Source organism: Mycteria americana, chromosome 6, assembly GCF_035582795.1.
Source record: "Mycteria americana isolate JAX WOST 10 ecotype Jacksonville Zoo and Gardens chromosome 6, USCA_MyAme_1.0, whole genome shotgun sequence".
NCBI lineage: Eukaryota > Metazoa > Chordata > Aves > Ciconiiformes > Ciconiidae > Mycteria > Mycteria americana.
In genome coordinates this window covers 21,751,963-21,777,949 of record NC_134370.1, presented here as the reverse complement: position 1 = coordinate 21,777,949, position 25,987 = coordinate 21,751,963, and the positions used below count along the sequence as shown (strand labels likewise).

General features: G+C 39.7%; 1 protein-coding gene across 1 annotated transcript in view; it reads right to left on the bottom strand.

The window, feature by feature from the left end:
* Positions 1-25,987, bottom strand: part of FRMPD2 (FERM and PDZ domain containing 2) — a 60,346-nt gene that overhangs the window by 14,090 nt on the left and 20,269 nt on the right. The window contains exons 5-19 of the mRNA XM_075506594.1: positions 24,955-25,020; positions 23,561-23,746; positions 22,564-22,690; positions 20,536-20,667; positions 16,596-16,651; positions 11,866-11,937; positions 11,012-11,186; positions 10,088-10,238; positions 9,853-9,991; positions 8,793-8,945; positions 6,307-6,492; positions 5,243-5,399; positions 2,451-2,661; positions 1,431-1,534; positions 305-403 (exon numbers count right to left, since the gene is read on the bottom strand). Of these exons, the coding sequence (XP_075362709.1) occupies positions 305-403; positions 1,431-1,534; positions 2,451-2,661; positions 5,243-5,399; positions 6,307-6,492; positions 8,793-8,945; positions 9,853-9,991; positions 10,088-10,238; positions 11,012-11,186; positions 11,866-11,937; positions 16,596-16,651; positions 20,536-20,667; positions 22,564-22,690; positions 23,561-23,746; positions 24,955-25,020 (2,014 nt within the window). The remainder of the gene's footprint in view (positions 1-304; positions 404-1,430; positions 1,535-2,450; positions 2,662-5,242; positions 5,400-6,306; positions 6,493-8,792; positions 8,946-9,852; positions 9,992-10,087; positions 10,239-11,011; positions 11,187-11,865; positions 11,938-16,595; positions 16,652-20,535; positions 20,668-22,563; positions 22,691-23,560; positions 23,747-24,954; positions 25,021-25,987) is intronic.

Below are 25,987 nucleotides of genomic sequence, written 5' to 3'. Positions count from 1 at the left end.
CATGTATTTCAGATACAAAACTAGACCCTTGTTCCTTTCATTCTACTCTTAGCACTTGGTCCCCTTGACATCTGTGGCCTTAGTTAATCCTCTGAAAAAACTGTGGTCTTGATTTATGCGCTTAGTCCTTTTCAGTCTCGGAAATTCTAAGTCCTTCACAAAGATTGGTAGTCTTATTCTATAAGAAGAATAAATGAGGTGAAGAAGGTTACAATCTTGCTCAGCTTGAGTCGGCAAGTATCAGTATTAGCACCAGGATCTGACAGTCCCAGTAACAAACATAACATTCATGTTCCTTACTTACCAAATCCATTCTTAGGGTCACGTTTTAGGCTGACACAAATGATTTCCCTTTCTAGACCACTTAGCAAAACTTCCTTTTGGATGGCTGGTGATCCAGGTGCTGCAGAAACAAAACAGAATAAATGCAGACTAATGCAGGGAGACAGTAGATTCATATAGTATGCAAAACTGGGGCTTCAAAAATTAAAAATGTATTTTGTCCTTGTTTTCAACATTACCATTACTTCTGAATCAATATAATGCAGGAAGGAAGCTAAAACAAGTGTTTGGAAATTTGCATTCTGTATAGAAGTATATGTTCAGTAGCTGTGCAAGCTCTTCCTATAATGTTCGTTTCTGGGAGAATACACATTGATCTGCAATGTTTTTATTAAGATTAGGATATCTAAAGAGTCAGGCATGTAGTGCCTATTGAACATGAGGGTGATTTGGAGACAAAATCTCCTATGGGTTCCTTTGGAAACTCTAGCCTTTGGCTGTGTGGGCCCTTTTGGCTCTGTAGGTGCAATCCAATCAGCACTGATTGTAATGGTGACTTTTGTGGTGTTGACACTACTTAACATTGTGCAATTGCCACAGTGTGTTTAAAGTACAGTTCTAATCTTAAAATGGCCTAATCAAATAATCATAGCTTCGTATTCCATAGATCAGCTCACTGTGTGCATGCAATATGGCTTCTGTTAGAAAATTAGGTGTCCAGTTCTTCTATTCTAGTTAGTGTCATGCAAATACAAGAACAGAGGAAGGACCTGGAGCCTATGTTGTCTCATGCATTATTTATTGAGTTGTAGATCTCAATTGCAAACCAAATGATGACCTCTGAGCATAGGGATACTGCCCCATGCGAGAGTCCTGGGTGTACTGAACTACGTCTCTGAAGAGCATTAGGCACCATTGACAGAATTTTTTTATCATGAAGCCCCTTACTACTGATCCTGATGGAAAGCAGGAGTGAAAGGGAAGAAAACAGCTTGTCTTGCTAAACTCTGGGTTAATTTCCAGGACTAGAAGTGCAAAAGGATATTCTTTAATCTGTGAGTAGAATATATTTTGGTCTCCTGCTATTGAAACAATAAATATGGAAGGGAGACATAAATACTGTCTCTCTTTGTGATTATTATACTCACCACTGATTGTGTTCTGAGTTGAGTGGATAGAGAGGTAGTCATAACTCCTTTGCTTTCCATTCAAATTGATGTGCATTTCTGACTGGGACAGCCCTGATGTGGATCTGCACGGCAGGAAATTAAGACTGCATTACAATAACAAATCAGCAATGGTATTTAGCACTCTTCATTGTCATTAGTCTGTCAGAGCCACGTTGGGAATGCACATGTTTATAGCCTTTCAACGAGTATTCTGAGCCACATTTCATTGTAGGGGAGAGGTAGTTCATCCTTGCCAGCATTTGCTTCCAAATAACAGCTGCCATTAGACCACTCACATCACAACTGATTTCCCCCTGTGTTTTTGTCTGAGCTGAGTGCAGGCATCAGGAAAACACAGCATAGCCTCGGCATGATTCATTTAGCCCTGCTGTCCATTTAGACAAAACCACGTCTGAAAGTTTTCCTCCTGGTAGTTCATGTTGTTCTTGGCTCTATTCTAACTCAGTATTCTAAAAGGCACTAGAATTCATCAAAGGCCTTGAGACTGTGTGCAGCTATAGTTACCACCTACACTGGTGAATGTACCAATGCAACTGAAAAGGGAGAAGTTCTTACACTGTTCTCTATGATTTGCACGTTTAGACATAGAGCATCAATTAGGTAAGACCTGCTCAAAACCAGCTTCCACTGTGCATTCAGTTCACATACTGCCATTTCCAGAGAAGGTACACAGACATTAAAGATTTTACTTTTATGCTCCCTTATTTTTATCCTTCTCCATAACCCAATAAGTGGTTCATTCCTGAGTCTGGTACAAATTTAAATGTCACTCTTTTTCAAGTTCTTATCTGTTAGACTGTTAGCTTCCTGCCTGTGTTTGCATTACTGCTGGCACCATGGAGCCCCAGGCCTGACAGGGCCTTTTGGTGTGACCACGATAAAGGCTGCCAAAAAAGAAGTCTTTTTTTTAGTGGTTTGCAATGGTACAGTCTATGACTGAGTATTCTTACACACGTTTAGAGGAAAAAGCAAACCTACCTGCCAAGATTGCTTTTGTCTCTAGTCCTGTTGTTGGTTTCCACGCTGAGGTTATCACAAGATTTGCTCATCATCCCAGCAGAAAGGTTTTCCAGATTTGCTCCATAGAGCACATTCTCTGAACGAGACAGTCTCTGAATCAGGGCAAGGTGTTCACGCTGAGCTGCGTACGTAGAATTTGATTTGTCTATTTCCATAAATTTACTTTCCTCTGAGTAAGAAGGGAGAGGGGAGTAGGAAGGAAAGATAAATCCACTGATATTATCCTATCTTTTAAGTTCAAAGCTGCTTTCTGTCTAACCTTTTGAACATTCCAGCAAAAAAGATTGACATCACAGATATATTTGTTTTGGTATCCTTGAGGATATCTAGGTCTTGGGGTGAGTGGAAAGGGTTTCCAATCCATTTATTTCATAGAAAGTATACGCCATATTTAGATTTCATTTCTATGAATTATACTGCAAATTCACTTTCCACAAAGACAGATAAAATGTACAACCCTGTGTAATTTAAACCTGAATATTGCCGTAAAGTATATTTTGTAAATGTTTGATGTATGAGAAATATCTGTCTGTCAGAGACTGAAACAGCCAGGTTGGTAGTTTCCCATCCTTCACAGGCCCACCACTCCAATATAGATATAGCTGAGAAGACAGGAGCTCTACTAACACATGCTCTCTTAAGTTCAGAGGGGGGCCAAGGAGCTGGCTGTTTGCTCTGAGTGATTTGCACAAGTTCAGTAGGGGATCACCTTGGTGGCAATGCTTGCTATCCAATTTTCCACCTCTGTATGAAAACTACTACTTGCTTCATGACGTCTGGGCTCTGCTATATGCAAATCTATCCTCTCAAAAGATTTTATTTCCCTGAAACAAGATAGTGCTGGAAGAGGCATTGTTAATTTATTTATGTTCTCAACTAGCGGGCTGGAGAGGGGATTTGAAGGAGAGAGGGACAGCAGGCAATTGGAGACATGTCAGAAAGTGAAACAAAAGAACCCTGCTTGGTACAGGCTAGCACAAATATGGGCTTTAATTCTGCTTGTACATGACAGCTGACCTCCCGTCTGTTTTCCTAATAAATATTAGCCTGAATGCAACTTTCTAGAACACTACTCTGCAGCATTAAACCTACGCTCCCTCTTTCCTCAGTGACTTTGATCAGGGGCATTTGTTAAGGCATCAGAAGGCTTAACTGTCCACAGTATTAGCGCAGTCTGAGAGTTGCCATGGTGATTTCAAAGCAGAGGGTTGCTAGCAAGTTTTGAAGAGATGGTGAGTTATACACCTGAACAGTGCAGCAGAAGGAAGAATTTCCCCCATGCAGAAAGAGCTTTACAATCTCTTACAGGCTCACTGTGGTGGCAAAGGCAGCATTTTTAACTACTGACTATCATTGCCTTCACAAAGCCTTTTTTTCTGGGACAGTAAGCACACACTGAACCTCACAAACTGCAGTCACACAGCTCGTGTAAGTCTGGCTGGTTTCTGTGATTTGAGGTGCTTGTAATCAGGACCTGGGTTATAATTTTCCTAGCTCTCAATCTTTTTGTTCTCTTATATGTGGAATGTAGTAATTTTTATTAAGAAATATTACCACAAGCAAATGTGATACAGGAAACTTTAAGAGTCACTATTAGGACTCATTTTTATGCTGCAAATCACAGTCCCACTAAGTTATGTTTGAAGCTACAGGAGCCCAAGCAACAAAAGGTGCCTCGAACCTAAATGTCATCCTAGTGCCTTTTTCCATGGTAACAAATTTGTGCAGGTGGAATTTCACTTTTCATGAAATAATTTTAGTGGGAAAGAAGCAATATCTCAATCATCCTCTTATATCCCATGATATAATTTAATTGCCAACACTTTTACAGTTTTATTAGAGGAAGGAGTATCCCAGCAGATAAGGCATGACACTTGGTTCTCCTGCTAAGGCTCGCTGGGTCAAATATTCAGTAGTTGTAAATTATGATGATTCTGTTCAAGGCAAAGGACAAGTCCTCAGCTAGTGGAAATCCATGTTGCTCCATTGAAGTCAAGAGTGATGACAGTTGTCAGCTTAGTCTGTTATTTCTTATGTGCCTCAGTTTCCCCATAATGATCCTCACCCATCTTTACAGAGCATGCTGAGAACTGTGGGTGAGAAGTGCTATGTAACTGCCATGGGCTGAGCAGAACTTTGTCTTAGAAACTAAGGAAAATCTGAAGTTTAAGGAAGTAATAGTCATATCTTCTACAGACATGGCAAAACCTATGATAAGAGCAGCTAGCAGCTACATAGTTGAGTGGGTGTTAACAGATGTGCTTTTGGTTTGGTGGTTTTGTCCTGGGACTGAACCATAGGGTTGAACCCCTGTCGTATGCAGAGATAACCAGTTAACTAAATTCAGCTCCAGCATATCTGGGCACTACTATAGTTATTCTTTGTGTGGAACATTTATTAGGTCACATTTGGGGTAAGTCTAATATGTTTCTTCAGAATTCTCAGCAGGTTTCCTGAAGGGAAGTGTAATCATGCTTTTTTTCAAATCTGAGTTTAGCTATATAGTTATTATCACCAGAGAACCCCTCTCCACCCCCTGCACACACCCACTCCCATGCACACACTAAATTAGACTTGCACACCTCTAACTTCCAGTGAAGTAGGAGACTATTTTTTGCTATGCAAATAAGAAACTGAAGCACAGTGAAACTGATGTGGCAGGTTCTGATTCTCAGCTTTACTGAATGCACCTTTTCTAAAACCTAACCTTGTCCTATGGCCTGAACAATGAAAGTGCATTTATACCTCACCTGATGAAGTTTGCCGTAGTTGCCTAGAATTCATCTGTGCATTGAATTTGTGCTGGGCAGAGCAGAGGTCCAGTAGATATTTACATGTCTTTGCTGTATCGGTAATGAAGGTGTGTTTCTTGCCACTGAAGCTGCTTTCAATCATGAATTTTTTTCTCTAAAGGGGAAGAAAACCCACAGCATGCTTCATATATCAGTCATTACACTGAGGCACTGAAAGTTCATTTGTATAATCTTGATTTGTCCAGTTGTATTTATGTCTGGCTGCATGCCTTTTGGGTGCAGTAAATGCCTATTGTAAATTCAACAGTTTTTAGTGAGGTGTCTGTCATTGGGATCATACTGGCCCTATGTCGAAAGTCAAGAGCCTTTGGACATTGACTGCATTGGGAGCAGGTTGATAGAACTGGCAAAATTTAGCCCTATGGTTGTTAAAATGATTAACCAATTTAATGTGAAAATGAAAATATCTTCATGGGGCAGAAGGGCCATTTTGGGAGAGCAAACAGGCTGGGAAATGTATGATGCAGGTTGACACCTACACTGTATGATGGTAGGTTGATACGCCTTTGATGGCAGAATACCATTTAGAAGGGGTCACAATCTTGTCACCAATACTGGTTTGTTAACAGATGTCAACATACTAAGAGATGAGGATGGGAATAATAAGATCTGCAAAGAGGGAGACATGATCCCATGACCTGATGTAGGAAGGAAAACAAAATAAAAGGGAGAGAGAAGTAAAGATGAGAGAGGAATTAATATGGAATATGCCATAAAGAGGTTTGACATAGTCTCTGTAATAGTCAACATCAGATTGTTCAGTTTAATAGTAATTTGACTCCAGCCTTGGCAAAAAACTCCAGAACTAAACCTCACTGAGAACTGGATATCTTGGGATCCACATCCAGATCCAGCCTTGATTTTAGACTGTTTTCAAAAAGGACTTGCCTGTACAGAATGAGTCTAATCCTGGCTCTGAATGCAATAAATTTATCAAAGTGACAGGCAGAAGGGGAGTAAAGTAGTAGAGTGGAGAAGAGATTCACTTGGTTGCAACTCACATGAGCTGAAATTCTCTCTGTTTCACGCCACTGGAATCTTAAACTGGCAATTCTTGTGTGATTTTTGACCTCGTACACAATGATGCCTTTGGCACAGATTCCCAGGATGATGTCTCCTCCTGCTCCTTTCTTCTCTTGGGACACATGATAGAATAACACTCCATATTCAGGAAGTTGCTGAGTCACCTTGCAGAGAAAAAGTGCATTTACCATGCATTATTCAAAAAGAGGCATGGGGAGAAAAGGTAGGTAGATGGGAGGGGAAATGGGTTTGAGTGCCTTTACTGAATATTCTTTCACTCTGTCAAGAAATGTTTGGAAGCCCTTACCAAATTTTCATACTTACTGCCTCACAGAATCATCACCTTACTTTGCGATATCATAGATGTCATTACGTGCATTCATTTTCCATGTGTAAAATTGAAATAACACTTTCCCACACACCTCATTTGAAGAGGTAGGAGGATTATGTAGTTTCCTGCACAATAATCTAAACATCACAGTGGCACTGAGGTACTCAGCATTACTGCTACTTGGCACTTGTGTGCATTTCTGAATAGAAATCCATGCAGGATAAATGCTGCTTGACTACTGTTAAACCTTGTTTCTTTCCATTTTCTTTTCTGTGTCTTTGTTTCCCTGAGCAAACCCAGAAACCACGAAACACAGCAAATACGATGATCTTAGTAAAACTGCTAATACTTTGGTGCCAGGGCTACTCTGACATTGTTATGGGCTTGTGTGGGTTCCTTTCTACAATAGGAAACTTAGACCAACTAGAAATCTTAACTGCAGCGACACCACAGCTCCCAGCCTGCAAACGAACTCACTCAGGTACATATGCCCGTTCCTTCACAGCTATTATCTTTTAAAATCAGACATTATAAATTTCCATTGCCAAGGATCTTAAGTTACAGGGCTTGCTAAATTGTACGTCAGAGTATCTCATCTAAATATAGTGGTGACGTTTGAGGGAACTTCACTGCCTCAGAATTCCCTTCAGTGCCAGACTTCATAGTAACAGATCTTCAGTATTGCTTCTTTCTTGCACTGTGCTAATTGCTGGGAAAAGTTAAGTAGGATTATACTTCAGGGGACTGAGGAGCCAGCTTCTGCCCCTGCCATCTAACTGTGCAGAGGATACTCTGAGGAACTCACCTGGAGGTTCTGGGTGTTGTTGCTTGTCTTTCTACCTCCTGCGCTTGGCCACAAAATGTTAAAATGTGACTCAGACCCTTTACAGAACTATGGAATATGAGGAGGGTTTTCCATCCTCTTTTGTTATTTGCAGATCAAGATGAGTTTATTCTAAAACTATTTTTTTTTTCTGGGAAGCTAATGTAGAATCCCCAAATGACTTTTCAACCATGAATAGAGATTTTCAGTGACCAAAATAAAAAACTTCAAGAAGATCTGTTTTTCAGAAAGTATCCAGAGCATCCATGTTCAGGTCCTGAAAACTGGGGCATCTATAATCACTAGCTGAATCTGGGTTTTAATTTTTAATCCCTTTCATATTTGGAATTTGCATGTTCTTGCCATAGGGGCTATCTTTCTCACTTTGTATGATGTGTTGACTCCTTCTACGGACTTAGTCATTGAAACAGATACTAACAAAGCTGCTTTTCTTCATTGGATTTGCTGTGCATGATGGGACTGTCATTAAGGCTAAGCTTCAATCTATTTCTTCAATTCCACTGACAGTGTTAGATGAGGAACTAACATAATTAAACAGCAACTGAACTAAAATGATGCTATAAATAAAAGCATGTGGCACTGCAGCAAAATGGCTACTAATATTTATCCATTATCTAATGCCTGATACTTTTAATTTGATGGAAAGCAGAGAAGTTTGGGGGAGAAGGAGAAATTAGGGGGAAAAAATGAAATCCCACATCATCGTGACACCCTAGAGCCCTAGAGAAATAGTCATGTGAGAAAATACTTCAGATAACTCCTTCCTCACTTCCAGGGTTCACAGATGTTTTTAAACAAATAACCACTACTTGTTTAGAAAGTGGCTGAACAGCTGCTATAGTTTCAGAAGTCAAGAAAGTGGTTATTCCCATGTTCTATAATCATCTCTAATACATTCAGTAGGTGTATTTATAATAATCTGGAACCCAGACATGTTGGTAACATGCTGAAAATTTGCATCAACCCTTAAGATGTTGAAAATACCCTAAAATGTGCATTAACCCTTTATAAACTATCAGTGAAAGGAAACCTACCATGTAAATGTGATACAAGTTATTTATGTATCTACTGTATGTAGATACTGTAGATACAGTATCTACAGTATCTACTGTATGTAGATACAGTATCTACAGCAGAATGAAATTCTGAGTTTTCTGTTGACTCTTCAAATTTGTTCACCTTACTAAAATCCATTGTACCAGGCAAGAAGGAAATAATAGACAATGGTAAATAGAGAGGGGCTTTCTATCTCAAAATAAATAAATAATGTTCAGGATATGGTAAGTTACCTTTAAAAATTCTAGTTCAGCTTCATCCTCAAATAGGGAACGATTCATACGATGTAATTTAGCAAGCTCTCGCTGTACATACGCCAGGGTCATTTTCTCTATTCGGCTTGCTGGAATGTAGTCTTCAACACGAAAATAGCTCTTTCCATGCATCTTTGGGAGGAAAAAAAAAAAGAAAAAACAAAAGAGAGAGGAGCCTTTTGTTCTTTCTTGACTTTTCTTATTTGGTGCATTTCCATTTTCAGGGTGACCAGTATGCTGAAGTCACCCTGTTGCCATTTCCTGAAAGAAGAGGGGGAACAGCAGGTAGTGTCCTGACAGCCAAATGTGCCTCTTGCACCTGTGCTCAGCCAGGTGCTCAAAGCACACACTTCTCTGTGCATAGGGGAGAAAAGAGCTGCGCCTACAGGCATGCCTGCAGTCTTGCACTTAGAGCCGACCGCTACAGCTGCAGCAGTACAACCTACAGTGGGGGACCCAGTGCCAGGATGGATCCGACCAGGTGGCTCAGACCACTCAGCGTTCAATTAATGAGCTACAGTGATTTATATAACTGAAGATGTGGCAGAGAACGTAATGGGTATTTTCTGTACACTTCAAAACTAGGATAACTAGTTCAGATGTACCATCAGTGACCTTCCTGTCTTTGCAGCTTGTGGATCTGAGCCTCACACAAAATAGCTGTGAATTCTGGAGTGTTTATTTATTTTTCTCTTCCATGTTTTCTAATCTCTTTAAGCCCTTCTGCACATCCAAGCTGTGCCTATGTTGGAAATTTCCTACAGATTTTCTGGAGTTTCTTGGCTATGTTATCAATTATGAAGGACCAAGAGTCTTTCATCATTCTGCCATATTTCCTGCCAAATTTGTCTGGCTCATTACTGCTCCTTAATCAGGCAAATTTTATAATTTTTTAAATTAAATCTGAAATGTGATTATTGAAGGACTTAGCTGAAATTATGTGCTATTCACATTTCTTCTTTAAACTCTATGTCACAAACAAAAGCTGCAAAAGCTGTTGAGAGAGACCTCTGAAAAATATTGTATTATTTATCCACACCTCAGAAGCATAATTGCCAAGCTCTGCCTGTAAAGCCAAAGCGCCGAGTTTCAGGACAGTCTCATCATTGCAATATAATCGTTCCTCCAAAATATCTTTACGAAGCTGCAGGTAAAACTGATGCCTTGTCAAGCCGTGCCTGGAACACAAAAGGGTTTAGGAACACAGGAGATGCCTTGAACAGTCACCCTAAATGCTGCTGGTTTTCCTGCAGTCAGCAGAACCATGCACTTACTGGATAACATTAAAGTGATTGACAAAGAATTTTATCCTTAGAAAGAGTGTGAAATTAATGATGGAGGTTTTCTTCTTGGGTTGGTCATTCCAGCCATCTGGGGCCACTTTGTAGAGTTTGGTCTCCTCATCCAAAAAGAAGAATTCTTTACCTGAAATGAGAATTTTGGGTTCTGTGATAAGTCTGGAGATACTTCAGTAGCTCAAAGTTCTTCTGTCTTCATTCAGTGCATCACTAGCAATAAAAAATAAAATGAATCATGGATGTCAGTTGAGATTTACTTCTCTGTGTCATGGCCTAACTTATTGCTTCTTTGATGCAGAAGTTAGGATAACACCTAGTGTGTAATTTAGGATTACAATTGTTAGATGCTGGATTGGTGTGGTATCTATGGAATCACTCAAGAATTGATGGAGCTTGCATTCTGCTCACCATTCAGGTTCTGCACCCCATTGTAATCCTCATGCCCTACACACAAGGGCATGCCCTTCTTCCTAGTGCCTCAGCCGTGCTTGCCATCAGAAATGGGCTAGGGAGATGTGGGTCTTGTAGATGAAAAAGCTGAGCCTGTACTCCAGTTTATATCTAGGAACAAAGACAGTCAGCCTTCCTCAGTACAGTGCTTCCTGGAATTTCTGCTGGAGCTACATGGCTCAGTTTTATTCCAGTGCAAGGCTGGGACACAGCTTTTTCTGCATGGGAATATCAGCCAGTAACGGTATGGCTGTGCTGATGCACAGTCCTAGGGTAGACATGCTTTACATCAGTGCAGTACAGTTTAAACCAATGTACCTTATTTTTGCTTAAGCTTTGGACCTGCTTTCATCTGAGGATCTTAAAGGGTCTTACTGGAATTCATTAATAAAGTGACTACAGAGGCACTGAGGGAGATAACTGTTACTGTAATTAGCTGTGTCTCATTACCTTTCAGGTAAGCCAAGCCAAAGTAGAAATGTTCCACCAAGTTTGCATACGCCACCACGGTGTTGAAAACATCTCTTGCCTTGGACTTGATGTCACATTGCACCTCAAGGCACTGCCCATTGAGTAGAATCACATTGAGATCCCTTTGGGACAAATAGGATTTCCCTTTTTTAGTCTAAGAACATGTAACAAAGAGTGAAGAATGAGTGCCAAGTACAAGCAATGCAAGTTCCACAGCATTGTATTACTGAGGCCTCCTAGTCTCCTGTCTCTACATATCCTGATGGAATTGGTCACAACACTGTGCTATTCCCTGCCTGCCTTCTCATAAATTAATATCCCAAACATTTATACCTTTTAAAAAACCCAGGGAATCCCAACAAAACAGCTGAGCATACTCAGACTCTACAATCACCAGGGTTATTCTAGATTTGAGGTTATTCTAGATTTATTCCAAATTTTCCTTGCCCTCATTTTTACTGCTATATGCTGTCAGCCTTTTACCTTATGTTAATGAAAGGTAGAGGATGTGCCTGCAAACTGGAGTCCAATGCATTGGCACTAGATGTCACATTGCATATTTGCTGTATAATCTTTGTCTCAAAAGTCTTGTGCTAAAGCGAGCATTCTTAGCTGAGGACAAATTAAGCTATTTTCACACCAACAGAAATAACTACGTAGCACTGAGAATTAAATTACCTCCTTTCAAGTCTCGATACCTCTGCAGGGACCCCAACTTGGTTTGGGCGGAGGACGTGGCAAGAATACTTGGGTTGGGACTCAGATGCAATTTACAAAGAGCCCCAACTAAAAGGTCACTAGATTAGTTCTAAATTCTTAATGTTCATACTTACCACAATTGATCCAGGCAGCTGTAAGGTCACTGGTGGCTCACTAGACAAAATAATAAATTCTGGACCTGAAAACTGTAAGGAGGCAATTTAGAAATTTAATAAATGTCTCCTTAATGTAACGAAGATCCCAAACACCAGTATCAATGAAACCCATTTCTGTTGATCTGTATGCTGTTGCTAATTGACTTCAGCGTCTAAGAAGGTGCAAATGCTGATTGAAGACTTCTCTCTGTTTGGGGTCTCTTGTGTGTGGACTCTCTGGGGTCTAATTAGGGGTAAGCTCATGCTGAAGCCTTTTCTTCTGTAAAGGCACTTAACCAAGATCCATTTTATTTGCAAGGTACCTATTTTCATGACACTCACAGAAACTTAATTTCTTCTGAGACCTTTTCCCATTTGATTCCCAAGTTACTATGAGGACAGTCACAGATTTGTACACACATACATACACACCGCTGTGATTTCATAAGCCTAGCTTCCAAAGGGAACCAGACTAAAATGCAGAGCTGCTTTCTTCCCTGTAATGAAGGTTGGCTGATATTTCTTATTAGCAGACATTGTATTCTTTTGCTTTAACTTCAACAAACTTTAACAACACAAGATGCTTTTTTTTCTTGCTGAGCATCCACCTCAAGGAATTTTGCATATTGGGTTTTTTTCAGGTTCATCTATGCTTTTAGCTCCTTGAAGCAGACAGAAATAACTAAACATCTGCAAGTGGTAAGATGTGGATCCTTCCAACCATTCTCCGTGACTTAGTACCTTGACCCATTTAGATCTTTTTTTGAGAAAATGTATGAGTTTTTTCATAATATTGTCCTGCCAACAGACAATGAGTTTTATATCACATATAAAGAGGGACTAGCACTTTGTTGTAACAGTTGCTGGACTCCTTCTGAGGAACTCAATTATTATTCCAGCAAAAATCATATTAACAAAATTTAAAACTAAATTTATATATAAAAAGATAATTTCCCAAAGTATCTAACTGAAACGCCCCATCAGAGTTCTGGCCCTGGTCAGTCTTGAGCTTGTGAACTGGGCACAGGTGAAAAGACTCACCAGCCTGAAACCTGTCCCTTCTACTTCCATAACAGAAAACTCCACGGGCACCAGCATCGTGGTGTTTTCTGTGATTCAGTTATTTCTGGATTTTTGTGATCCAAGTGCCAAACAAACATTATCCTTCCCATTTAACAGAGTCCTACAACAAATCAGCAACTAGAAATAGACCCTTAGGTGAACTATTGATTTGGCCCACTCACTGCTAGCCTATGCTTTCTGTCCAGGCATACACTGTAAAAAAAATTTAAGTCCTTTGAGCACTGTTGACCAGCAAGGGTTTGGGTTCAGTGTCTCCGTAAATGTATTTGCTGTTCTGAAGCTCCTGTCAAAGTGGTTGATGAAAACCGACCATATGGTGTTTGATGATTGCAGAAATCACATATGTAGGTCAGAGAGGGTTTGATTATAAGCTTTTGCTTAGTCTTCATGGACAAGAGCTTTCACTGCCTTCAGTTCTGAGTTATCACAACTGGATCATGCCTAATTTGGAGCATGTCAATTTAGAATACTCATCTAATGAGATGACTCGGTAGCTAATACGCACATTACTGGAGAATGACAACTGGATGAGAGCTTTCTTTTTAGTGATATTTACATTTTGAAATCAGCTTATACATTTTTCATTAGTCACCTTTTCCTTCCTGTGGAACAAACATTTCTGTGATGCAGCAGCTGCTGTGTAGTCCTTTGTAGACACGGAGAAGGTGGAACCTAAACTTAGCAGGTTCTGTCTGCTGTTCTTCTGAGTTCCACCAGGGATTTCTTCTACAGCACTGACTGACCTTCAAAGGAAATATCATAGTGAGCAATATATATAGCATGGAATCAAAAAAATGCAGACTTGAGGACAAAGAGTGTAAGGTACATTGACTGGCAGAATATATGAAATCCAGGGCAATGTCAGTTATAAGTTGTTACAGACAAAGAAAAATAATTTAACAGGGATAATATTACTGAAGCCCTTTATAAATAAATCTAAACTATGCTTTAATTCAATAACAGTCTTTTTTTTTTCATTTGGTGAGCCAGATTTAGCTGGTTGAAGTCTGGTGAAGCCAACAGGCAGAGAATTTAGCCCCATGCCTTTCTGGGAATTCTACAGGATTAAGTCGGTTCCTCATTTCTTATTTTCTGAAGCAAAAAAGCGTCAGAAAACCATAACATTTGTTGTTACATTACTCAGAATTTTCCAGGAATGGGAACTAAATTATTTGAAGGGTAATTCATTAGATTAAATTAATGTCTTATGGAACTGAAGGAATTTTCAATTTAGTTAAGAGAAAGATGTGTGAAATCTCAGATCAGAAAGCTGTCTTTATACTGTGCTTTTAACCCATAAAGTAATGGTGTTTTCCACACGAGCAGACACATGTATGCTTAGAATAAACTTAAAATATAGTATATACTCTTACCAGCGAGGAAAGAATGATTACATGGTATAGAAGGAAAGGGGGTTTTTGAGGTGGATTTTTGTTAATTACATTTTTAACAAATGCTGAAGTCACATGGAAGCTTTTTTGTTATCCCAGTTTTATCTTTTTATTTTGCTTGTTGCAGAGTTGCTTCAGGGAACTATTCAGGGAGTTTCAAAAGGTTTTTAACAAAGTTACTGGAGTAGTTGCTGATCTCTTCTCCCTGGTATCCAGTGACAGGACACGTGGGAATGGTTCAAAGCTGTGTCAGGGGAGGTTCAGACTTGGTATTAAGAAGCATTTCTTTACTGAGAGGGTGGCCAAACACTGGAACAGGCTTCCTAGAGAGGTGGTTGATGCCCCATGCCTGTCAGCGTTTAAGAGACATTTGGACAATGCCCTCAATAATATGCCTTAACTTTTGGTTAGCCCTGAAGTAGTTAGGCAGTTGGACTAGATGACTGTTGCAGGTCTCTTCTAACTGAATTATTCTGTTCTGTTCTGTTCTATTCTATTCTAGCCTAGCCTAGCCTAGCCTAGCCTAGCCTAGTTTGCATTCCTCCGTCCATAAAGATATCTAGATATTTTTGTTTCTATCAAGATCAACATTTAACTAAGAAATATGCCGAAAAATGACCTGAAGTGACTTTTGTGGGTATAAAAATACTATTAGCTCAAAATCCAAGGTGCTGTATTAAGACGACTTTCTTTTCCTGTGGAAAACACTTCCTGTTATTAGTCCTGCGAGGTGAGAGATGCCAGACTTGACAGCTGTGTCTTCTTTATATATAGGCCATAGCCCTGCATATACTTACAAGCTTAACTTTATGAGATGTAAATTACATCAGTTGGACTGCTTACAGAAGTGAGCATGATGATATTAGTAAGCTTTATAGATAGTAAACCCATCACTAAGGTTTGTGTTGGTTGTCCTCCTATAAGGGAAATTGGTGGTTTCCAGACTAATTATTTCAACTTCACTGTTGTCATGGTACTTACAATAGGATGGTGACCTGGGTAGAAATTCAGTTGCAGATGCTTACAACCAAAAGTGGGGTTTACAGTCCCTGAAGTTCTATGGGAAACAGCTTGCTGGAAATTTGGAGAAGAGCGTTCATCTTTCAGCAGAGGAGGGGAACATTTTCTTGGCAGCATGATTTTAGATCAAGGATATCAAGATGATACCCCAGTTGGTAGTCAGAGGCATGTCAATTGCTCCAAAATAGTGAGTAAATAAATCTTCTGTTACTGATATCATTGCCAGGTGTGTGATGCATATATAGATGTCTGTATAGACACATACATATGCATGTGTGTATAGTTAGATGGGTAGACAGAGAGTTCCTTATTCACAAAAGCTGCCACTATCCTACAACCTGCTTGTAGTTCTTTATTATTGCAGGTTTAGAGGTGTACTGGGGTATCTCACATCGCTCAGCTTATTGTGGCTGATTTATCAGGAAGTTCAAACTGTTTACTTGGGATACATTTAATTGGGAGTTGATCTAAATGGAGCATTTCCTGTGGGCCTGAATTACTCATGTCATGGTTAAAAGAAGAAACTCCTGTTTAACTGGGTCAAGAACTCAATTTAAATGGGATGTCTGTAGGGATTACATGGTGCTTAACTATGGGTTTCTGGTCTTTGTGGTGCCTAGAGGCTAACAGTACTTACATCTCTTCTTCATTTGGAAACAGCCATGATTACAGCTGCACTATGCTAACACCCAGTCTAGAAAACTCTTGTTTGGCAGCAGTGGTGTTTCCCTGGCTTTTGAAAAGGAGTTAGTATCAGTTGTACAATTCTCAGCTGTCCTTGTCCATGAACAGGGCTGCTGTACATGCCATGGCTGAAATGAGGCTAATCCTCATGACAGAGCAGAGGTCTTTACTGCTTGTGTCCCTGGGTTACCTATAACTCTTCAGTAAAGTGGCAGCTCAGAGCTGGATATGGTTGACATAAATGAGACAAATCAATCTAAGAACTGAGATGGAAATGTAAATAACCCACTGAAAATGATGGATCACATACATGGTCTGTCAGAACCACTCCAGAACGCATCAGGCCTCTGCTAATGTGACAGCAAGGCAAGACCAATCCAAAATCTGAATGTAGACAAATATGGACTCTGCAGAATGCCTTGCCAGTGAAAGCAATGACTGTTCATACCTTTTCAACAGGTTTTTCCCTTCCACACTCTCTGTGGAGCTGCTCCCTGGTTGTTTCAGTCACAGTGAGCTATTGCTGCTTACCTGTCTGATTCTGACGGAGACGTGCTGGGGGAGCTGTTCTGGGAAGCCAGTGACATCTGGCAGGACACAGTGGTAAAGAGTAAAGGTGGAAAACTTCAATGTGCTTGTTTTGTATGGATTGTTCAGGGCCCAAGCTCCAATTCACTAGAGCGTTTGGGCTGTTTCGCTTGGAGCCAAACCTAGTCTAGGTGCACTTGAATTCTACATAAAGAGTATCATCAAAACAGGTTCAGATGGCGATCCAGGCATTTTCTGATAATTACATTGCCACACTAGTTGTCTGCTTCACTTGGTAATAAAACAGCTTCCATCTTTTAGGAAGGTTTTGATTACCTGTTTATGAAGAGCTTGTAGCTACTTTGTGTCCTTGACCCACTAAGGGTGGGGTCCCATGACCTGTGTGTCTGTGGAACTCTCCCTGAAATGAATAAAGAAAATTTCACAATTGAAGCAACTGTAGCAGCACTCAGCATCAGATCTTGGGACAATTACAACACGGAGGAAATTTAGACTGGCTACTTCCGCTCTTGTGTCCTTGCTTGGGCATGACAAATGGCTATTTGATAAGGCTAAGTGAATACTACACCAGCAGTATTCCCAGTTCTATAGTCATTGTTACTTCCTCTTCATAACCCTTCATGTGAATGTAATTTGGAAAATAGCTGTGTAGGTACAATAGCTGTTATTTCCATATGTATGGGGATAATTTGTGAAACAGCTTTTGGTCTTCAGAAGTTAGCCCTAGTATTCTTGGTCTTCTGTTTCCAGGCATAGAATTGGGGGGAAAAGCCATGAAACTTCTCTGGCTTAATCAGAGGAGGATATGAAATCATTGAAATGAAAACTATTTGTAAATATTCCACTGGTTATTTGCTACATTAAATACATTGTGCATGTTTTTAAATCATAAAACTCCGGTGGGAATATAGGATGGTTTGTGAGTCATTAGCAAATAAGATTTCTGTAATTTTTCACCTTCAGTCATCTCTGCTGCTACAGAAAGAATAGGCATTGCTTTGTCCAAATACATGAAGGCTGAAATTTAGAGGTAGAACCAGAAAGGATTATATAAGTGGTAGTTCCATGAACATTTCTTCTAGAAGCAGAGATGCTTTAAAACCTTTAGGAAAGGGTGGGAAGGCTTAATTTTTCTTCACTTGGATAATTTCATTGATCTTATTTGAAGAACTGCATATCAAACTATTACACAGGCAGAATGATAGAGGTGATAAGATGAGCTATGTGGAAGCAATCATTTAGGTCAGCTTTTTCTCCAGATGAAATATCCATGAACCACACCCTGAGACCTCAGTCTGAATTCCAACATGAAAACATGACATTGCATTCTAGTGTACCAACCACCAATTGCAATTTTAAAAACTAGAAAATCTACAGTCACATTGCTAAAATATGCATAAACATGTTTTTTCAGGCTGCAGATGGTAGTGACAAAATGTGAGATTTAAGATAAGCCAAATACTCAGGGCTAGTTACCAAAGTTAAGATTCAGTCCTGTGTTCTGAAACTACATGCTCTTTAATGAGAAAGCCTTGCAAAATTCTCTGCTTACACTATAGGTTTCACATAATTGTATAAATATACTTTGACAAGCACATAAAATTCCCCTTAGTTTTTCTGTCTCAGCTGTTACGGCAATGGGACAGGTTGGCTCGTTTCAGTGGTCAGACTGCTGTGCTTTGATCACAAATCCAACATGTTCCTGATCTTTAAGTAACATGTGGCCCTCAAAGAAATTGATCCTGTAGATGATTAACTTATTATATGTTAAATGAGCTTCTAAAGTACAGTCTGGATAGAGATATTGATCTCCCTTGATAATGGTGCTCTCCTAGATGTTAATATTTCTTTTCAGAGAAGAATGCATTTTTCTAATACATTATCTCATGAAATAATGCCTGTAGCAAACAAGCTCTCACATTCTGTGTTTTCTCCTGTATTCTTAGAGTTTTGTCTTACAAAATCCCGAGTATGAACAGCTACCAATGTTTCCGTGGAGACTGACACATGCACAAATTCACTGGAATGAGCCTTCATCAAGTTCTTGACCCAAATTTTTTAAAAAAGGACTTACAAAACAGGCTCCTGAGTTTACCTTCACTATGTTCCACTAGGTATGTGACTGACACATATGCATCACATAAGGACCAGCTGCAATCTCAGGTTTTTATTGCTGCTGATATTGATTGCAATTCCGGAGCTTCAGAAAAGCAGTGCTTTCCAGGAGGAGAGTATCAACAACAGCTGTATGAGTAACCTCACCTTCCTCATCCTTGGGGCTGAGAACCTGTTACGTGGTTTGGTTTTTTTTCCCAGGATGTATTTGCTTTCTCTCTGTGAATTATTTCCTGGCAGACTTGTGATAATGCAGCATGCACCCAGTTTTTTTGCCATGTTTCCTAGGGAAATTAGTCCCTTGAGATCATGCTCTATGCCTTTCATTTTTGCCTAGTAAATTTTAAACCTTTCAAATTTGGAAGAGCGTGGGTAATATGTTCCTATGAATTTCATGACAATCAGTAGCTGGATATCATAAACCCAAATTATTGCTCCTCAGTGAGAAAAAGCAAGGACTACTCAGCAGTTTTCTGTTATTTATGGCATCAGCAAACTAACCAGTCAGTGTGCATACCTTGTTGCATCATAACTGATGTAGTGGACGCTAGGGTTATTGCCTTAGGGAAGAAATTTCTGGGATACAAAAACCACACATGCTTACAGAGCACATTTAAATCCATGCCACAGCAGTCACTAGTACTTCATTTCTCATGGAAGCTCATAGAGGGAGGAAGTAAACCTTGAAGTACAGAAGTAAACTTCCACCTCTGGGTCTGGAAGCTCAGGAGAAGCGCCCGAGGCAGGATGGAAAAAAAAGGTTGAAAGCAGATGCGAGGGTGGGTAACTGTGGAATGAAGAATAGAAATGGGCAGGAGTCTGAGAATGGGGAGCTGGCATGGTAAGCTTGTTTTTTTAGGAGATGCTGATGACATTTGGCAACAGGAACTTTTTGCTCTTGGGCAGCATGAACGTCCTGTCTAGGAGTCCCTAGCTCAGATTCCAATTTAAACATGAAGATACACATGCAAAGCAGTACTACTCTTCCTGCTGAATTCCCTTTGCTTCACAGTATCCCCCTACACTGTGATTTAAGTGGCTTGGGAAGGACCCTGACTGATGTCTACCACAGTGTCTTCACTGAATGGATCCTCTCCCAAAGAGTTTTTTTCATGCTGTTCCTACCATAAAAGGATTGAAAGTGGAGCTAAAATTCCAACTCTGATATCTCTGGACAAAGTAAATCAGAAGAGCAGCATTGCAACCTGGCAGTTAGCACAGCGAAAACAACACACTGAGCAGTAAATACACAATGGCTTTAGGACAAAAATGAAAAGAAACCACAGGGTTGTTTGGTTGGTTTTTTCCTCTAGATTTCAGAATTAGTCCCTTTGGTTTTGAATGGGCTTGAAGAAACATTAATCGCCACCATTCAAGTCTCAGGTATTATTCATAGATTCAACTGATTTCAGTGCTGCCATCTTGACATTGCCCATGAAATGCATTTGTGGGGTAGCTCCACCATTTCTTATCTGTTTCAAGACCCCATGTGCCAGAAACATGCTGTCAGGCTTTGTCTGTGATCTGCTGAACAGCTTCACCTGGCAAAGGGGGCATAAAGCAAGAAAGAGGTGATGGTGCTGCATGGTAACCAGGGAATACATAGCTTTGCAGCAGGACACAAGTAAAAAGGAATCCAGTATGAAAGGATCTTTCTTCTCTGCAGCTTAGCACAAATATACCTCCCTAGTCATGTAACCACAAGTGCATGGGAGTACCTATCACCTGACCATACACGGGTAGGCTTACATTTCAGGGGACAAAAGAGATGCGTACATAATTCATAATCCTTTCAGGAAAATCTTACCTCTCCTGTGTCCTCGGTTAGACAGTATCAAAGACATACTCTCAGAAATACTATTAGAGTCACTGTAGTCCACAGAGAGTTGTCTGTAATCTTCTGTTGACCGACTATAATTCATTAATCTGGACCCTTTGTCTGGAAACAGAAAGGAAATATGGTGAATCACATACTTTAATTATAAATCATCGTATCTGCATGATAACGTAAATAACATTTGGCATGACTAATTTTTACATAGTCCACATCTGTCTGTCTTCTAACCCTGAATTCAATTCCTTATGGACCGAGGAAAGCTTGGTAACTTCATTCTATTACTTTCATAATCTTATTCTGACCCAAAATAGTCCTCATAGTTCTCCTCAATCACTCCAAATAAAACAAATCTAATATATTAATTCTATTCTGCATGTTTAACTGAAATGTTGCAAAGTGCAGATAACCTGCAAAGTTCTCCTTCCTTATATTCTGAGGCCCAAAACCTTCAGCTGTAAAGTATTCTTTCTGTGTGCTGGATGGACAGTGCCGAGACACAATCCACTACCAGGGTCGGCTGCAGAAATTCCACTAAGGGGTCATCCTAGGAAGTACATATTTCTGTTGCACCCTAACTTTACTTTGGCTGCACTGTCTCTTGTCCTTTTCCAGAATCTCTGAAGGTGATCACTTTTAATTAAAAAAAAAGAAAGAAATGGAATGCTGCCTTGAAAAGTGTGGTTCATATGTTCTCAATGTAATCGACATCCTGATTCATTGAAGTCCTTCAGCAAGTGTAAGCCATGTGATCTGAATCCCTAGAAAACACAGAGATCACCCCAGATACATAATCACTAGAATGAGTAGAAGGGAAATGGCAGGAGTTTGTGGCTAATAGGGGGTTGAAGATGGGACCATCCCTTTAGGCAGCAGCAGAGTTTTCCCCAGTTTATGCAAGCGTGAATCTATAAGCTCAGTTTCTGAATGATGAGTGAGTGAGCCAAAATGATTTGAGGGATGGTTTGTCTGTATGTTTTCAAAAGAATGTCCTTTTCTTATGACCAATAATACCTAATAAAAATGTTCCACAGGTATTTAAGCATGTGTTTAATTTTAGAGATAATTAGATATTTAGATATTTTCTAAATAGAAATAATTCAGCTAGAATTATTTCTATTTAGAAAAATAGAAATAATTCTAGCTGAAGTTAATGGAACACATATGTGATTTGCTGTACAGGAATTGGATTGTTCATATGCCCAATGTTGAGCATATCCAAAAAAAGCCTGCATAGCTTGGGCCAACCTTCCCTTTGCTCCAAAATCAGAGATTTCTGTTGAAGTGAACAGTACAATGTAGAGACTAGAAAAAAGAACTATCTGAACCTGAAGTCCACATTTAGTTACAGTTAGCGAATTACTCGGAGGGATAATAAAATCTTGATCTTAGTCAAATGAAATGTGAAATTAGTATATGCTGGTTTATTTATAAAGTGAGCTGGTTTATTTATATAGTGGCCTTGTGTCTTGAAATCACTCCAGCAATACATGTGTGAATTTATAAAACATCTTTTGAATAGAAAAATGGAACTAAAATAAAAAAGAAACCACAAATCTTTGCTTGAGTAATCAAATAGGAAGGATGAATATATATTCCTTAATGGCAACAGGATAACTTCACAGAACCCCACTCTTCACCTTCGAAAACAGACTGGAGTATACAAAGTACAAAAGCAGTTTTGAAAGTAGGGGTTTTTTTATATGCACAAGTTTTATGCAAAGTGCTTTAAGAGTTGAATCTGTGCAAGCTCATTCGTTATCATTGCTTCACAGCCCTCAGACTATTGTCCTTTGAGGAAATAAGGAACAGAAGCCTTGCTGACTTGCCTCAGAGTCTTTCCATTATGAAGTCATTTATATGTAAAGCAATAAATATCCTATCCAACACTACATGTAATCACTACAGCATGAAATTAAACAATTCACCTAGCTTGGGAAAGACTCAGAAAAGGCTGGTTGTATCCTTATTAGACAGTTCAGATTATAAGTCTTTCTTTACCTTGGTGAAAATTCATCTGGGAGGACAGCGGTGAGGTGTCTGATATTTTTTCATGCAGTCTTTTCCTTATCACATGACTTCTGTTAAGCTGAGAGGCTGTGCTGTCTTCGGTGACTACCCGCTCTACCTAGAAGACAGTAGTACTGCAAGTTAATGTCATATGATATGTGGACTTCAGACTTTCATACTGCAGTGATCCTTGCCCTCTGCTTGTCAGAGCTGCTGATTTGCTTGGTGCAAGCAACTTCATCTTCTCAGATTAACACAGAGCAGGACTGAGTTTTGATGGCTTCATGCTCTCATGCTATAGCTGTGTTTAAGAGGGGACACCCTCTGTTACAGTGGGAAATAGAGTGATAGCGCAAGGGAAAAGGTCATCTCAGAATGTTAATGAATACTAGTTGAAAACAGAAAAAAATATTTGCAGTGTGTGTTCTTCCAGTTTCATTCAGCTTGTCAACCAAAAATGTTTGTTGATACTTTGAATCTTGAAAAATACTCAGGTTCTCACTTATTAAAGACTTCACGTGGTCAGGCTTGATTGCACAGCAAATGTGCAGTTCCACTCAAGGCCAATGAATGAAATTCTCAGTATGATGTGAATGTGATTTCTTTGTATTTCACAAAGTCTGAAATCAGCGTAGCAATGGGGAAATCTTTTCTCTTGTGTAAAGTCCATTCCTTTGGGCAATATGAAGTCTCTGTAAAGGTTATGATTGCTTCAGTATTAACCAAAGAAATGAAGATACTATAAGCGCAAAAGATGGATTTCTATTATTTCCCAGGAGTGTAAAAGTGGTGTGAGAGATGGCTTAGTTGCCTCATTTGCTTGTACACATGCCCACTCAATTTCCTGCCTAGAAGTCTAGAACCAAATCTCACCTCCTTAATTCATACAAGCATTAATTTCAGGCAATTGCTTACCTGTATCCCATGTTGTTGCTCATCTGTCTCACCAAAGAAAAGGAGATGATTAGAGTATGAGGGTAGTACCTACCTCACTGACACTTCCCACAGCAAACTGGACCATTTTCTTTATGTAGACATTTGCTGGTAAGGAAGCAGATTCCTTCTGATGTGCCTCACATGCTTCCAGAATTGATTCAGGAGAAAGTCTTTTATGTGGCAGATCTTCACATAGTGTCAGCAAGACGGTGTGTAGTTGGTCGCTCAGCTGGAGGGACTGAGTCAAAATGGAGGTACTGTTAAATGACATCTCCCAGTGGTCTGAAATCCTGTGTAAACTGGGACCAGGAATTTCTGTAAGCCTTTCACCCTGGGTGAGAAATGGTCACTGAATTCCTTTAGATGCTGGGAAAATTCCAGACAGGCAACATAACAGCACTAAAAGGAGCCTCTAATGGGATCCAGGATAGCCTTGGAGGGAACTGGCATCTACAAGGAGGGCTTCTTGGTGACAGACAACAGCTTGGTCTGCTCCACAGCTTTGCTAATTAGACTGTGAATCTTAAAGATTCATGCAAGTAAGACATGTGGCAGCATTAGCTTCAAAAAGGTGAGGAGTTATACCAGCCAAAACTGTTGCCATAGAGACCAGATACTTAAATTTTAGAGTCATTTAGCTTATAGAGCCTTTTCTCTTAGACCATATATACCTATGAAAGGGAGGTTAAATCTGCTAAAAGCTTGTGCTCTCCAAATCAAAAACATGCAATCAAAGGCATGGATATAGAAATGAAGCAAAATGTGTGCTACAAATCTTTGGAAGGATTCTGGGTAAGCAAGAAATGTGAAATTTCAACTAGTAGAGATGCTGGTACAATTTGCTCAGAAATAATGAGAGTTATTTAGTTTTATTCCAGCATCCCATTCTTTAAAAAAGCACGTAAATGTGCACAGCACCATAATCATGCAACATGATGTTTTTCTTTTAGCCTTTCCTATCTTAGAATCATAGAATCGTTTAGGTTGGAAAAGACCTTTAAGATCATCGAGTCCAACCGTAAACCGAGCACTGCCAAGTCCACCACTAAACCATGTCCCTTAGTGCCACGTCTACACATCTTTTAAATACCTCCAGGGATGGTGAATCAACCACTTCACTGGGCAGCCTGTTCCTTATTACAGTCTTGGAAGAAATAATCTTCACTCTTAAAAGCAAGGTGCAATTAATCTTAATGGGAACAATTCTGGTTTTTGAAGAAAAAGGAAAAAAAAAAGGGAAAGTAAAGATGAGGCCTAACTAAATTCCTGATTTGGATGAACTGGTATTTTTGGTGAAGTCTGGACCTTGACACAAGCTTTCCAGTTCTTTCTAGTGGTCCAAAACATAAAGCCTCTCTTACTGAGACTTCAGATTATGCCTCTCAATCTTTGAATCTACCAAGATAAGACAGAATAAAAGAAAACAAAAATGTTTGTGTTACTGGCCTGGTTTGGAGGAACCTGGTAGTCTGCTGACCAATAGAGGGTCATTCCTAAGGAATACACCAACATCTGTCAAAACAGAAAAGGAAACCCTTTGTGAAGTCAACATTAAATACAGAAAGGCCTCATACTAGAGAGACCATCTTTTTGTGTCTTTGGTCACAAAACAACAGAAGCCAAACAGATCATTTTTTAAAAAGCTAGACTAGAGGAAATATATATAAAAGTACAATAGCGACTCTTGGCTTATGGACTAGATAACATGCAATGAGTGTTGTTCAGCTTGAAGGGCTGAGCCAGGCTGCCCTCTATCCAACGATGCCATGAGTAGGAAAAGAAATCTGAACTCCTTTCTTAGTTTTGAAGCTCTTCCATTGGCGATTAAAGCTCTCCCCTACCTCCGGGACTGACTAGCAGTCGTGTCCAGGAAGAGGATTACTGGAGTAAGGGCCATCTATGCCAAAGCTTCATGTTTCTGCATAGTGTCTAAGTGATCAGTTATGTGGGAGTCTGAAACTACTGTGTTCTACCTGAGGGAAGTATGCACTGATGTGGTCCTAGTGGTATTTAAAACTTTTAGGTACCTGAGTGTTGTACCTCAGAGAGACTCATTTGGCAGGGAGAAGAAAAGTAAATTGTTAACAAAGTTGAACATATTTCTGACTTCCTGGGAGTGCTTCCACTCTCTAATTGATACTGCCAATTGATACTGCAGCAGATACTGCCGCCCTGCTGCTTCTGGGATTACAATTACCATATCTGGTCAAACATCATGTTCATAGAAATATTATTCCTTTCTGGGGGCCTTTACAAATAATACATTTCTGCAGACCTTGAGGACTGATGTTCAAAATTGATTTTGATGTTGACATGCATGCTAATCTAATGGTGAGCTGCAAGATACATGTAAATCTTTCTAACTGTAGCCTAATTTGTTCAGTGTTATTAGAAATGGAGTTTGACAGTAGATATCTGGTATGCTGCATTAAAACCCACAAGCTTGTCTTCATGATGTACTGTTAAGATTTATTTTGTA